We start from the raw sequence: 16,885 nt of genomic DNA, 5'->3' as shown, positions 1-16,885 counted from the left end.
TGCCAAACAAAAAGTTAGCATGCTAACATTAGCATGGTAACAGCTAGAATGACAAAGTACAAAGTTATATGACTATAAGGTGCACAGCTCCTAAATTGCCAAACAAAAAGTTAGCATGCTAACATTAGCATGATAATAACTAGAATGACAAAGTACAAAGTTATATGACTATGAGCTGCACAGCTACTAAATTGCCAAACAAAATGTCAGCATGCTAACATTAGCAGGGTAACAGCTAGAATGACAAAGTATAAAGTTATATGAATATGAGGTGCATAGTTACTAAATTGCCAAACAAAATATCAGCATGCTAACATTAGCATGGTAACAGCTAGAATGACAAAGTACAAAGTTATATGACTATGAGGTGCATAGTTACTAAATTGCCAAACAAAATATCAGCATGCTAACATTAGCATGGTAACAGCTAGAATGACAAAGTACAAAGTTATATGACCATGAGGTGCACAGCTACTATATTGCCAAACAAAAAGTTAGCATGCTAATATTAGCATGGTAACAGCTAGAATGTACCAAGTCATATGACTTTGATGGGTACAGCTCGTAAATGAGCTAAGAAAGTTAGCATGCTAGCATGTCAACATTAGCATGGTAACAGCGAGAATTACAAAGTACAAAGTTATATGACTATGAGGTGCACAACTACTAAATGGCCAAAAAAAAGGTTAGCATGCTAACATTAGCATGGTAATTAATTAAAAAAATCAGTGCAGAAATACTTTGGGCAAATGTAGACTGAAGCGAATCGGCCAATGAGGAGTCCAGTGTGAGGTCATGTGACGCGGGTCTTCAAAACGAGGCAGTGGTGAAGTGTAATACCACGGAATCTCTTCCCAATCTGATACCGAGGAAAGTGCTTTGTGCAAATATAGCAGACGTGTTTGCTAAAAAGTGAAATAGCAAAGTAGTGAATGTCCAGAGACAACATGTGATGTTGTGAAGACTACAGGACAAAAGTTTATCTCCAACTGTGAAGTATGTCCAGGTAGTGGAATAAATCACTAAATAAATACTTTTTATGAGTTTGATTTGCGATTGTTATTTTTATAAAATTCTTTAAAAAGGTTTATAACAAAAGTCGATAAATAAAAAAAAATTACATTGATTTTTTTATTTTTTTTTTAATCAATTAAAAATTGTTACGAATAAAAATTGCAATGAATTTGAAAATGTATTTTATATGTACCTATATTTGAAATTGATTTGGATATTTTTATTTTTTTTGTTACAAATAATCACAATTCATTCAAAAATCTATTTATTTTGTTATTTATGTCACGACTTCAATATGCTTCAATGTTTGAAATAAATAAGTTATAAGTTAAATAACACCTAACTTTAACCTTAACACAAACCCTAATAACTATTTTATGTATGGGTGTTTATATACAGTATATGTGTATATAAATCTAACCTCCATATTTAAACTACTTTAACCAAGTTTAACCTCCATAGTTAAACAACTTTAACCAAGTTTAACCTCCAGAGTTAAACTACTTTAACCAAGTCTAACCTCCTAGTTAAAGTGTTTTAACCAAATCTAACCTCCATAGTTAAACTACTTTAACCAAGTTTAACCTCCATAGTTAAACTACTTTAACCAAGTTTAACCTCCATAGTTAAACTACTTTAACCAAGTTTAACCTCCATAGTTAAACTACTTTAACCAAGTTTAACCTCCATAGTTAAACTACTTTAACCAAGTTTAACCTCCATAGTTAAACTGATTTAACCAAGTCTAACCTCCTAGTTAAAGTGTTTTAACCAAGTCTAACCTCCATAGTCAAACTGATTTAACCAAGTCCAACCTCCTAGTTAAAGTGTTTTAACCAAGTCTAACCTCCATAGTTAAACTGATTTAACCAAGTCTAACCTCCTAGTTAAAGTGTTTTAACCAAGTGTAACCTCCATAGTTAAACTGATTTAACCAAGTCCAACCTCCTAGTTAAAGTGTTTTAACCAAGTCTAACCTCCTAGTCAAAGTGTTTTAACCAAGTCTAACCTCCTAGTTAAAGTGTTTTAACCAAGTCTAACCTCCATAGTCAAACTGATTTAACCAAGTCCAACCTCCTAGTTAAAGTGTTTTAACCAAGTCTAACCTCCATAGTTAAACTGATTTAACCAAGTCTAACCTCCTAGTTAAAGTGTTTTAACCAAGTCTAACCTCCTAGTTAAAGTGTTTTAACCAAGTCTAACCTCCATAGTCAAACTGATTTAACCAAGTCCAACCTCCTAGTTAAAGTGTTTTAACCAAGTCTAACCTCCATAGTTAAACTGATTTAACCAAGTCTAACCTCCTAGTTAAAGTGTTTTAACCAAGTCTAACCTCCCAGTCAAAGTGTTTTAACCAAGTCTAACCTCCCAGTCAAAGTGTTTTAACCAAGTCTAACCTCCTAGTTAAAGTGTTTTAACCAAGTCTAACCTCCATAGTCAAACTGATTTAACCAAGTCCAACCTCCTAGTTAAAGTGTTTTAACCAAGTCTAACCTCCATAGTTAAACTGATTTAACCAAGTCTAACCTCCTAGTTAAAGTGTTTTAACCAAGTCTAACCTCCTAGTTAAAGTGTTTTAACCAAGTCTAACCTCCATAGTCAAACTGATTTAACCAAGTCCAACCTCCTAGTTAAAGTGTTTTAACCAAGTCTAACATCCTAGTTAAAGTGTTTTAATCAAGTCTAACCTCCATAGTTAAACTGATTTAACCAAGTCCAACCTCCTAGTTAAAGTGTTTTAACCAAGTCTAACCTCCTACTTAAAGTGTTTTAACCAAGTCTAACCTCCTTAGTCTAACCTCCTAGTTAAAGTGTTTTAACCAAGTCTAACCTCCTAGTTAAAGTGTTTTAACCAAGTCTAACCTCCATAGTTAAACTGCTTTAACGAAGTCTAGCCTCCATAGCTAAATTACTTTAATCAGGTCTAACCTCCTCGTTAAGCTGTTTAACCAAGTCTAACCTATATCTGCTATGTATAATATGATATGATATAATATAATATAATATAACATAATATAATATAATATAATATAATATATCCATCCATTTTCTACCACTTGTCCCTTTTGGGATCGCGGGTGGTCGCTGGAGCCTATCTCAGCCTTTATTCGGGCAAAAGGCGGCGTACACCCTGGACAAGTCGCCACCTCATTGCAGAGTATAATATAATATATTATATTATAATATAATATACTATACTGGGATGAGGTGGCGACTTGTCCAGGGTGTAGTCTGCCTTTGGCACGAATATAGCTGAGATAGGCTCCAGAGGGAATAAGCGGTAGAAAATGGATGGATGGATGGATAATCTAATATAATATAATATAATATCAATCAATGTTTATTTATATAGCCCCAAATCACAAATGTCTCAAAGGACTGCACAAATCATTACGACTACAACATCCTCGGAAGAACCCACAAAAGGGCAAGGAAAACTCACACCCAGTGGGCAGGGAGAATTCACATCCAGTGGGACGCCAGTGACAATGCTGACTATGAGAAACCTTGGAGAGGACCTCAGATGTGGGCAACCCCCCCCCCCTCTAGGGGACCGAAAGCAATGGATGTTGAGCGGGTCTAACATGATACTGTGAAAGTTCAATCCATAGTGGCTCCAACACAGCCGCGAGAGTTCAGTTCAAGGCGGATCCAAGACAGCAGCGAGAGTCCCGTCCACAGGAAACCATCTCAAGCGGAGGCGGATCAGCAGCGTAGAGATGTCCCCAACCGATACAGGCGAGCGGTCCATCCTGGGTCTCGACTCTGGACAGCCAGTACTTCATCCATGGTCATCGGACCGGACCCCCTCCACAAGGGAGGGGGGGACATAGGAGAAAGAAAAGAAGCGGCAGATCAACTGGTCTAAAAAGGAGGTCTATTTAAAGGCTAGAGTATACAGATGAGTTTTAAGGTGAGACTTAAATGCTTCTACTGAGGTAGCATCTCGAACTGTTACCGGGAGGGCATTCCAGAGTACTGGAGCCCGAACGGAAAACGCTCTATAGCCCGCAGACTTTTTTGGGCTCTAGGAATCACTAATAAGCCGGAGTCTTTTGAATGCAGATTTCTTGCCAGGATGTGATAGTTTGCAATGTAAGTGAGCCAAGATGTGTTGTTTCAGGTTCCAGTGTCACACTGCAGAAGCGGCCAAGCTGGAGTCTGAGGTGACCAGGGCCCAGGACACAATCAGCGCTGCTCAGAAACTGATCTCCCAGCTGGACGGGGAACACAAGCGCTGGAACGCTCAGGTGGACTATTGATTAGTGATTATCGACTATTTACTATTGATGGGACTTAAAGCTGCATCCAGCAACATTTATGAAGATACTTCATCCCACTTACTTGCTGATATGGTCAAGGTGTGCTGACCTGACCAAAGAGTCCTGTGTGAAATGTACTGCACAAATAAACACTAAAGTGAGCTTAGCTTGCTAGAAATGTGGCTACCAAATATCCGTAGTCTGGTCTTCATGGTTCATTCTGTGTTTGTCCGTAGATGTGTGAGATAAAGAACGAGTTGGAGACTCTCCCTGTGAGGGCCATGCTCGCTGCCGCCTTCATCACCTACTTGTCTGCAGCCTCCGAGGATCGTCGAAGGCGCTGTCTGGAAAGTTGGATGTCTCAGTCAGGATTGCAGAGTAAGTCTTATCTCTGCACTCAATCAGGGGTGTCCTAACTTTTTCTCTCTCCGGTCGCACACTGAAAAATCAAAGCATACGAGGATCCTTTTTATTAAATTAATACAAATGTTTTTATACACAATTTAATCAGTCCAACGACATAATATACAATAATACAATAATAATGCAATTCCAAAGCAAACATTCAGAAGAGCAATCAACAAAGTCATTGAGAGGACACACAAACATGACACAAAACAATCCAAAGTAGTCAAACAAAAACAGAATAATATCAACAGTAATAGGAGTGATTAAAAAGCACACATTAATAAATAAATAAAAATGATTTAATCTTTTTCATTTTCAAAACAATACAATATTTATGTGTATATATGCACATATATGTATGTGTGTGTGTATATATATATATATATATATATATATATATGTATGTATATATGTATGTATGTGTGGGAAAAAATCACAAGACTACTTCATCTCTACAGAACTGTTTCATGAAACAGTTCTGTACATATATATATATACATATATATATATAATATATATTGCGCTCTACCACGATATCGAGCACTATTCTCTGGATAATCTAATTAAAACATATTTATATAGATATATGTATATATCTATATGTATGTATATGTATATCTATATATATGTATATACATATATGTGTATATGCATACATGTATACGTATATATGTGTATATATATATGTGTATATATGTGTGTATATATATATATATATATACATATACATACAAACACATACATATATACACACACACATATATATATATATATATATATATATATATATATATATATATATATATATATATATATATATATATATATATATATATATATATATATATATAGTTATGAACAACTGAGATTGGATCCAGTACTGCCCGTGACCCCGAAAGGGACAAGCGGTATAAGATGGATGGATGTATGTTATGGTCAGCAATATTAATGTGAAACATCATCACCATGTATCGGTGTGTCCAGAGTTTGACTTCAGGTCCTTCCTGTCCTTGGAGAGTGAACAGTTGATCTGGAAGAGTCAAGGCCTGCCGTCTGATGACCTCTCCATGGAGAATGCTATCGTCATATTGCAGGTAGGTCGGCCATCTTGGTGTTGCTGCAGATCATGTGGGAATCATTCTTTACTTGTATCTCAGGATGTCACATTGATGTCACATATCGCTACGATATCGGGGGGGGAAAAAAACAAGCATCGGATCTAATAGTCTTACTGTAACATGTGCGATATCATGGGCGATGCAAGCAGCCTTGCAGCGTGTATGTTTGTGTGTGATATCATGTGCGATACCATGTTCGATGCAAGCAGTCCTGCAGCGTGTTTACTCGTGTGTGATAGCATGTGTGATACAAGCAGCCTTGCAGCGTGTGTTTGTGTGTGATATCATGTGCGATACCAGCAGTCCTGCAGCAAGTTTACTTGTGTGTGATATCATGTGCAATACCAACGGTCCTGCATACTGTTTATTTGTGTGTGATATCATGTGTTATGCAAACAGTCCTGCAGTGTGTTTACTTGTATGTGATATCGTGCAATACAAGCGATCCTGTAGACTGTTTATTTGTGTCTGATATCTGCGATACAAGCAGTCCTGCAGCTTTTTTACCTGTGTGATATCATGTCCGATACAAGTGGTCCTGCAGCGTGTTTTCTTGTGTGTGTGATATCATGTGCAATAGAACGGTCCTGCAGCATGTTTACTTGTGTGTGATATCATGTGCGATACAAGCGGGGCTGCAGCATGTTTTTTTGTGTGTGATATCATGTGTCATACAAGCAGTCATGCAGCGTGTTTTCTTGTGTGTGATATCATATGTGATACAAGCGGTGCTGCAGCGTGTTTACTTCTGAGCGATACCAGCGTTCCTGCGGCGTGCTTCCTTCTCTGTGATATCATGTGCGATACAAGCGGTCCTGCAGCGTGTTTACTTGTGTGTGATATCATGTGCGATACTAGAACATTCTTTAAAAAAGTAAATAAAACCTCCATTCCTCTGGGGTCCCAAGAAAATTACACTTAATAGGCCCTCTGTCCATACTGTACATACATACTGTACATACATACTGTACATACTGTACATACATACTGTCCATACTGTACATACATACTTGTCCATACTGTACATACATACTGTCCATCCTGTACATACATACTTGTCCATACTGTACATACATACTGTCCATACTGTACATACCTACTGTACATACATACTTGTCCATACTGTACATACTCACTGTCCATACTGTACATACATACTGTCCATACTGTACATACCTACTGTACATACATACTTGTCCATACTGTACATACTCACTGTCCATACTGTACATACTCACTGTCCATACTGTACATACATACTGTCCATACTGTACATACCTACTGTACATACATACTGTCCATACTGTACTGACATACTTTACATACCTACTGTACGTACATACATCCATACTGTACATACTCTACATACATAATGTTTTCATTCATTTTTTTGTTTTCTTTCTCCATGTCTGCCTTCAGATCAGTCAACTAAAGTTGCGGGTAAGACGTTTCTCTCATCTCAGTGTGTGTGTGTGTGTGTGTGTGTGTGTGTGTGTGTGTGTGTGGTACTGTACATATTTACGTACAGTACCACACATCAAGAAAACGTGACTTGTGATGGTGACGTAACAACATTGACTTGTTCAAATATAAAGAATGTCTGATTTGATGATCAGTTTGCATTTTCCCATCATGCACTCTGATGGACTTAAAGGGGTGTCATCTAGAATTGTGTATGGTGTTTGGACGTACATAATAACATAAATGTCCAGTGAGCAGGTTGTTGTGTGTGACATTGTGTGTTGGCCCTTATGTAAGTTACAATTTTTTTCCCCAACCATGACTAGGGTAGGTTGTTTGGATCGTGTCATTTATTTACCACATTGTCTTTCTATTGACTGTAAGTCTTTAGCATTCATAGAACTCCATTTTTAAACCTTTTAATCAAAATGAAATTGAGTGCATGTTTTGCACTAAAACTAATTCCTCGGACTGAATAATGCGTGACAACTTTATCGTGTTTACAACTTCAAACGGAGGAGGATGGAATTTGGAGGATGGCTATTTTTTTTTTTTTTTCCAGACCAGCACTAAAGCACTAAAACCTTCTGGGGAAACGTTGCATTATATTCTTACAAGTACGTTTTCATGAAAACAAAACATATAAAGCTACCTCTCATACAGTCATTGACATTTCACATAGACTTATTCCTGCAAAAAAGGGGCCCCTATATGGATGGCGGGGCCCCACATCGTACTTGCCAACCTTGAGAACTCCGAATTCAGGAGATGGTGAGATGGTGGTGGGGTTTGGTGGTAGCGGGGGCTGTATATTGTAGCGTCCCGGAAGAGTTAGTGCTGCAAGGGGTTCTGGGTATTTGTTATGTTGTGTTACGATGCAGATGTTCTCCCGAAACGTGTTTGTCATTCTTGTTTGGTGCGGGTTCACAGTGCGGCACATATTTGTAACAGTGTTAAAGTTGTTTATACGCCCGTTTATTTATCACATTGTCTTTCTATTGACCCTAAGTCTTTAGCATTCATAGACCTCCATTTTTAAACCATTTGCACTAAAACTAATTCACGGGACCGAATAGGCTTATTCCTGCAAAAAAAGGGGCCCCTATATGGATGGCGGGGCCCCACATCATACTTGCTAACCGAATTCAGGAGATGGGGGGGATTTGGGTGGTGGGGTTTGGTGGTAGCAGGGGGTGTATATTGTTGTAGCGTCCCGGAAGAGGGATTCTGGGTATTCGTTCTGTTGTGTTTATGTTGTGTCACGGTGCGGTTGTTCTCCCGAAACGTGTTTGTCATTCCTGTTTGGTGTGGGTTCACAGTGCGGCGCATATTTGTAACAGTGGTAAAGTTGTTTATACGGCCACCCTCAGTGTGACCTGTATGGCTGTTGACCAAGTATGCCTTGCATTCACTTATGTGTGTGTAAATGCCTCATCCATTATGTGACTCGGCCCGGCACGCTGTTTGTATGGAGGAAAAGCGGACGTGTCTTTAAGGCACGCCCCCAATATTGTTGTCCGGGTGGAAATCAGGAGACTGGTTGCACCAAGAGATTTTCGAGAGGGGCACTGGAGTCTCCCGGGAAAATCAGGAGGGTTTTCAAGTATGGTGTTGACCTTTGTTAGTTGCATTTTTTTTCCCCCACCATGACTAGGGTAGGTTGTTTGGATCATGTCATTTATTTATCACATTGTCTTTCTATTGACCCGAAGTCTTTAGCATTCATATACCTCCATTTTTAGACCTTTTGCACTAAAACTAATTCACGGGACTGAATAGGCTTATTCCTGCAAAAATGGGGCCCCTATATGGATGGCGGGGCCTTCACATCATACTTGCTAAGCTTGAGAACTCTGAATTCAGGAGATGGGGGGGATTTGGGTGGTGGGGTTTGGTGGTAGCAGGGGGTGTATATTGTTGTAGCGTCCCGGAAGAGTTAGTGCTGCAAGGGGTTCTGGGTATTCGTTCTGTTGTGTTTATGTTGTGTCACGGTGCGGTTGTTCTCCCGAAACGTGTTTGTCATTCCTGTTTGGTGCGGGTTCACAGTGCGGCGCATATTTGTAACAGTGGTAAAGTTGTTTATACGCCCACCCTCAGTGTGACCTGTATGGCTGTTGACCAAGTATGCCTTGCATACACTTATGTGTGTGTAAATGCCTCATACATTGTGTGACTCGGCCCGGCATGCTGTTTGTATGGAGGAAAAGTGGACGTGACGACAGGTAGTAGAGGACGTTAAAGGCATTGTCTTTAAGGCACACCCCGAATATTGTTGTCCGGGTGTAAATCAGGAGAATGGTTGCTCCAAGAGATTTTCGAGAGGGGCACTGGAGTCTCCCGGGAAAATCAGGTGGGTTTTCAAGTATGGTGTTGACCTTTGTTAGTTGCATTTTTTCCACCACCATGACTAGGGTAGGTTGTTTGGATCATGTCATTTATTTATCACATTGTGTTTCTATTGACCCGAAGTCTTTAGCATTCATAGACCTCCATTTTTAAACCTTTTGCACTAAAACTAATTCACGGGACTGAATAGGCTTATTCCTGCAAAAAAGGGGCCCCTATTTACACGCAGTGCTGTCCTTACTACTTCACTAATATAATTATAGTCTTGTTTCCACACTTGGTTCTGTATTTAATCAATCAATCAATCAATCATTTATTTATATAGCCCTAAATTACAAGTGTTTCAACTGCACAAGCCACAACAACATCCTCGGCTCAGATCCCACTTACAGTAAGGGCAAGGAAAAACTCACAACCCAGTAATCCACTTTGAAATACTTGAACAATGAATACGTGTTTTTTTTTTTCCTGGCTCAGAGTGTGGCGTGTCCTTTCCTTATCGACCCTTCTTCCCGTGCCACCGAGTGGCTGTGTGCACACCTGGCCCAGCACCGCCTCGAGGTCATCAACCAGCAGGTAAGCGCGTCTTTGTTTTCCTGGCCACACACAGGAAGTAGGATTGGAGTTCGGCAACCACATGGAATATGTTTTAAACCTCCTTATCATTGTTGAGCAGGAGTAGGTCAGGCTGGTATTTTACAGTTTTAAGCCCCGTCCCGATGTTGATGACGTGTTGTTTGTCCAACTAGGACAGCAACTTCATGACAGCACTGGAACTTGCTGTCAGGTTTGGAAAAACTCTCATCATTCAAGAGATGGATGGAGTGGAACCTGTGCTCTACCCGCTGTTGAGGAGGGACCTCATCGCACAAGGTACACAAATCTTGTGATAGTATACAAACCCTGTTTCCATATGAGTTGGGAAAATGTGTTAGATGTAAATATAAACAGAATACAATGATTTGCAAATCATTTTCAAGCCATATTCAGTTGAATATGCTACAAAGACAACATATTTGATGTTCAAACTGATAAACAATTTGTTTTTTGCAAATAATTATTAACTTTAGAATTTGATGCCAGCAACACGTGACAAAGAAGTTGGGAAAGGTGGCAATAAAAACTGATAAAGTTGAGGAATTCCTCTTCAACACTTATTTGGAACATCCCACAGGTGTGCAGGCTAATTGGGAACAGGTGGGTGCCATGATTGGCTATAAAAACAGCTTCCCAGTCTTTCACAAGAAAGGATGGGGCGAGGTACACCCCTTTGTCCACAACCGCGTGAGCAAATAGTCAAACAGTTTAAGAACAACCTATCTCAAAGTGCAGTTGCGAGAAATTTAGGGATTTCAACATCTACGCTCCATAATATCATCAAAAGGTTCAGAGAATCTGGAGAAATCACTCCACGTAAGCGGCATGGCCGGAAACCAACATTGAACGACCGTGACCTTCGATCCCTCAGACGGCACTGTATCAAAAACTGACATCAATCTCTAAAGGATATCGCCACATGGGCTCAGGAACAATTCAGAAAACCACTGTCACTAAATACAGTTGGTCGCTACATCTGAAAATGGAAGTTAAAAATCTACTATGCAAAGCGAAAGCCATTTATCAACAACATCCAGAAACGCCGCCGGCTTCTCTGGGCCCGAGATCATCTAAGATGGACTGATGCAAAGTGGAAAAGTGTTCTGTGGTCTGACGAGTCCACATTTCAAATTGTTTTTGGAAATATTCGGACCAAAGGGTAAGCGAAGCATCCAGACTGTTATCGACGCAAAGTTGAAAGGCCAGCATGTGTGATGGTATGGGGGTGCATTAGTGCCCAAGGCATGGGTAACTTACACATCTGTGAAGGCACCATTAATGCTGAAAGGTATATACTTGTTTTGGAACAACATATGCTGCCATCTAAGCGCCGTCTTTTTAATGGACGCCCCTGCTTATTTCAGCAAGACAATGCCAAGCCACGTGTTACAACAGTGTGGCTTCGTAAAAAAAGAGGGCAGGTACTTTCCTGGCCCGCTTGCAGTCCAGACCTGTCTCCCATGGAAAATGTGTGGCGCATTATGAAGCGTAAAATACGACAGCGGAGACCCCGGACTGTTGAAGGACTGAAGCTCTACATAAAACAAGAATGGGAAAGAATTCCACTTTCAAAGCTTCAACAATTAGTTTCCTCAGTTCCCAAAGGTTTATTGAGTGTTGTTAAAAGAAAAGGTGATGTAACACAGTGGTGAACATGCCCTTTCCCAACTACTTTGGGACATGTTGCAGCCATGAAATTCTAAGTGAATTGTTATTTGCAAAAAAAAAGAAAGTTTATGAGTTTGAACATCAAATATGTTGTCTTTGTAGTGCATTAATTGAATATGGGTTTGAAAAGGATTTGCAAATCATTGTATTCCGTTTATATTTACATCTAACACAATTTCCCAACTCATATGGAAACAGGGTTTACATATATATATATATATATATATATATATATATATATATATATATATATATATATATATATATATATATATATTCATCCCACAACAGGGAAGATATGGTTGCAGTGCAGGTTTGGACAAACAGTAACAGAAGTAAAACGTAATGCAAAACTAAAAATGAGTAATAAATAATGTTAAATACACATTGTGTACTAATAATTGTACTACTGTATGTATACATTGAAAAATACAACAAAACCATTCTCATCAAAGCCTTTTGGCACATTATAATTCATATAGTCAATGACCATGAAAACGACCCTTATATCCCTCCAATTGCTACATTGATAAAAGGTCATTGCTGAACATGTCCTCAGGCCCCAGATACGTGGTCCAGATCGGAGACAAGGTCATCGATTACAACGAGGACTTCCGACTCTTCTTGGCGACGCGCAATCCTGCCCCCTTCATCCCCCCGGACGCCGTCTCCGTGGTTACGGAGATCAACTTCACCACCACGCGGGCCGGCCTGCGAGGACAGGTGATCAAGCCGTGAACCCGCGGCTCCCCGAGCGTCCGACTTGTGGCTCAACCTCTCGCTCGCGTGTCCGTGGCGTCCTCAGCTCCTGGCGCTGACCATCCAACACGAGAAACCCGAGTTGGAGACGGAGAAAACGCGGCTGCTGCAACACGAGGAAGACAAGAAGATACAGCTTGCACAGCTGGAGGAGTCCTTGTTGGAGGTACTCTTCCACTTCTTAAGTTACCTGTTGGCCTGTCCGATGTATAGTCGGGATTAATCACAGTTAACTCACAATTAATTGCAGTTCATCGCAGAGAGAAACTTTGAATCTTTTCTAAGTATACGTTAGACGCTGCTTCTCTCGTGCCCTGTCCTCTGCCGGGCGTGTCCGTCTGCGGCCTGCTGCGGCGCGGTGGGCCGGGCTCTGGGGTTCCCGCCGCTGGCCGGCCTGGCTGCGTGGGGCGGGTGGTCCCTGGTTCCCTGGGCGCCACACCTGCTGTCTGGGCGGCTGGGTCCCACGCACACTAGGAGTCAAATATATTGTACATACAAACACACACATATTAACACAACACACACTGTTACTCATACATACAAACGTCCATACATTGGTACCTACGCTCCCTCATACATACACAAATACATTACATATCGACATACTCCAAGTCCGTCCATCCACGCGCACATTCACGGTACGAACATACATATACTGTACATATACATTCACTGTACAAACATACATATACATTCACTGTACAAACATACATATACACATACATTCACAGTACAAACATACATATACATTCACAGTACAAACATACATATACACATACATATACATTCACTGTACAAACATACATCTATACATACATATACATTCACAGTACAAACATACATATACACATACATATACATTCACTGTACAAACATACATATACACAAACATATACATTCACAGTACAAACATACATATACACATACATATACATTCACAGTACAAACATACATATACACATACATATACATTCACGGTACAAACATACACATACTGTACATATACATTCACAGTACAAACATACATCTATACATACATATACATTCACAGTACAAACATACATATACACATACATATACATTCACAGTACAAACATACATATACACATACATATACATTCACAGTACAAACATACATATACACATACATATACATTCACAGTACAAACATACATATACACATACATATACATTCACAGTACAAACATACATATACACATACATATACATTCACAGTACAAACATACATATACACATACATATACATTCACAGTACAAACATACATATACACATACATATACATTCACAGTACAAACATACATATACACATACATATACATTTACTGTACAAACATACATGTACACATACATATACATTCACAGTACAAACATACATATACACATACATAAACATACATATACACATACATATACATTCACAGTACAAACATACATATACACATACATATACATTCACGGTACGAACATACACATACTGTACGTATACATTCGCAGTACAAACATACATATACACATACATATACATTCACAGTACAAACATACATATACACATACATATACATTCACAGTACAAACATACATGTACACATACATATACATTCACAGTACAAACATACATATACACATACATATACATTCACAGTACAAACATACATATACACATACATATACATTCACAGTACAAACATACATATACACATACATATACATTTACTGTACAAACATACATGTACACATACATATACATTCACAGTACAAACATACATATACACATACATAAACATACATATACACATACATATACATTCACAGTACAAACATACATATACACATACATATACATTCACGGTACGAACATACACATACTGTACGTATACATTCGCAGTACAAACATACATATACACATACATATACATTCACAGTACAAACATATATATACACATACATATACATTCACAGTACAAACATACATGTACACATACATATACATTCACAGTACAAACATACATATACACATTGTGTTCATATACAAGTACATATACATACATACACTCATGCACATAATCATGTTTCATCATCCATCCATCCATCCATTTTCTACCGCTTATTCCCTTTTGGGGTCGCGGGGGGCGCTGGCGCCTATCTCAGCTACAATCGGGCGGAAGGCAGGGTACACCCTGGACAAGTCGCCACCTCATCGCAGGGCCAACACAGATAGACAGACAACATATATTAATGCTGTTGCCCTAGGGTAAACTGGGTAACACAAGGCATATTGACAGATCTTAAACCATTGTTACTATAACAATCTACAAGATTAATATAGCTTGCCTCTCTCTCTTCCCTTTCATCTTTCGGTATTCCTTCTTCTTTTTTTTTTTCTTTTTTTTTATTATCTTTCTAGCTATCATTATGTATACGTATCGTTGCATTTGAACAACTTTATTGTTGATAATAGAGGTAATCTATTGGTTTTGTTCATGATCAATAGCGCTTTTTCTATTGGTGTTTGTATTGCTCCAGTTTTAGTGTAAAAATGCTCATTGTCATTTCTATATTATTTATTTCACTAACTGCTTATTTGCTATCACTTTTACGATCATATTTGTACATATTATGTATGTGCTGGTGTTGTTCTATTGTTGTTATTGTTTTTGTCTCTCTGTCTAATCCCCCTCTTATCCCCACAATTTCCCCCTCTGTCTTCCTTTTTTTTCTCTTTCCATCCCCTCCTTCTCCGGCCCGGCTGCACCAAATGATAATATAAATACATTTAATAAAGTCACATTCAAATAAGGCAACAAGAGAAGTATCTTCCACTTCTCTTTTGTAAAGTCAATCAGAACAGGCGATATGTGCATTTACATCAACTATATGATTTACCTGAGAAGCTGGACAGGACAAAAAAAAAAGAAAAAAGTATACGTTAGATTATTGTCCAGTTTCATACAAACTGAAGTTGTCACGTTGTGTAAATAGTAAATAAAAACAGAATACAATGATTTACAAATCATTTTCAACTTATATTCAATTGAATAGACTGCAAAGACAAGATATGTAACTTTCCAACTAGAAAAACTTTATTTTTTGCAAATATTAGCTCATTCGGGAATTTCACGCCTGCAACATGTTTCAAAAAAGCTGGCGCTAGTGGCAAAAAAGAGTGAAAAAGTTGAGGAATGCTCATCAAACACTTATTTGGAACATCCCAATCAGGTGCGGTTGCCTAATTTCCCCCACCACAGCAGACAATATCTCACGGCACAGTGGTTGAAAAACACTGCCATAAACTACACACTACTGCCATCTGGTGTCTATAAAACAAGATATAACGAGTAGACAGTAGTTATCACAATCAGCTCACTTTCAAATGTTGCAGCAAACAAAATGAGATTTTATTATCAAAAAACTAGGAGTGGGCAAATTAATGCGTTAATTACAAGTTAACTCATCAATCTATTAACGCCGACAATTATTTTATCGCACATTTGCGTATGTTGTTTACATGCTTTTATTTTGTTAACGCCTTTTCTTAACAAGACGGCGTCGCCCGGCGTGGAGGGGCTCTTGGTAAAGATGGAACATTTGGCAAAAATACCGGACAATTCTGCAAATGTCCTGGCTGGCTTACAGCGTGGTCACTCCGGGATCACTTACGACCGCCAGACAATTCTGGATGTGGATAGATCGGGCCGTTTTGGACTGAATGAGGCGTGCTTGCTAGAGCGGCTAGCTAGCATGGGAATACTTTGCCGGCTACATCCAGCGGCCTGTGAAGCAGCGGAGTATATGTGTTGTCTGTCTATTTATCAATAATGCAGACCAGGAGTGTTGGCTGAGTTCTTAACGTTTACTTTCAGAGCGTGCATATCACAACATACAAGATGCCGTCATGGCGACACAACCTATACATGCTCCTCACTCCTGTTGCATGCTGGGTAGGGTAGTTCTTTTATTCCCTGGCTCATAACATCACAATATAGTACCATGTATATGATGCCTTCAGTTTATCAAAGCACCAAGCAAACAATCGGAAAATTCCCATCATATCAATTCCTAGATATGGTCATAATTATTTTAAGTGCACTACGCAGAATAAACACAACATTATTAATATTGCTACTACGGATAATTTGATCCAAAATTCCCTAAAACAGCCCACTAGCTATAATATAGGTTTTTTAAACATAAGATCCCTGATAAAAAAAAATGTTTCTGCTGTTAATTTA

General features: G+C 38.9%; 1 protein-coding gene across 1 annotated transcript in view; it reads left to right on the top strand.

The window, feature by feature from the left end:
* dync2h1 (dynein cytoplasmic 2 heavy chain 1) overlaps positions 1-16,885 on the top strand; it is a 256,786-nt gene that overhangs the window by 151,476 nt on the left and 88,425 nt on the right. Inside the window, 8 exon segments of the mRNA XM_061919267.1 lie at positions 4,139-4,265; positions 4,514-4,655; positions 5,670-5,779; positions 7,223-7,243; positions 10,088-10,186; positions 10,360-10,483; positions 12,435-12,598; positions 12,681-12,800. Coding sequence (XP_061775251.1) covers positions 4,139-4,265; positions 4,514-4,655; positions 5,670-5,779; positions 7,223-7,243; positions 10,088-10,186; positions 10,360-10,483; positions 12,435-12,598; positions 12,681-12,800 — 907 coding nt within the window.

The sequence above is a fragment of the Nerophis ophidion genome, linkage group LG13, assembly GCF_033978795.1.
Source record: "Nerophis ophidion isolate RoL-2023_Sa linkage group LG13, RoL_Noph_v1.0, whole genome shotgun sequence".
In the NCBI taxonomy this organism is placed as follows: domain Eukaryota; kingdom Metazoa; phylum Chordata; class Actinopteri; order Syngnathiformes; family Syngnathidae; genus Nerophis; species Nerophis ophidion.
The sequence above is the reverse complement of the archived record's forward strand: the minus strand, read 5'-3'. Positions and strand labels throughout refer to the sequence as shown.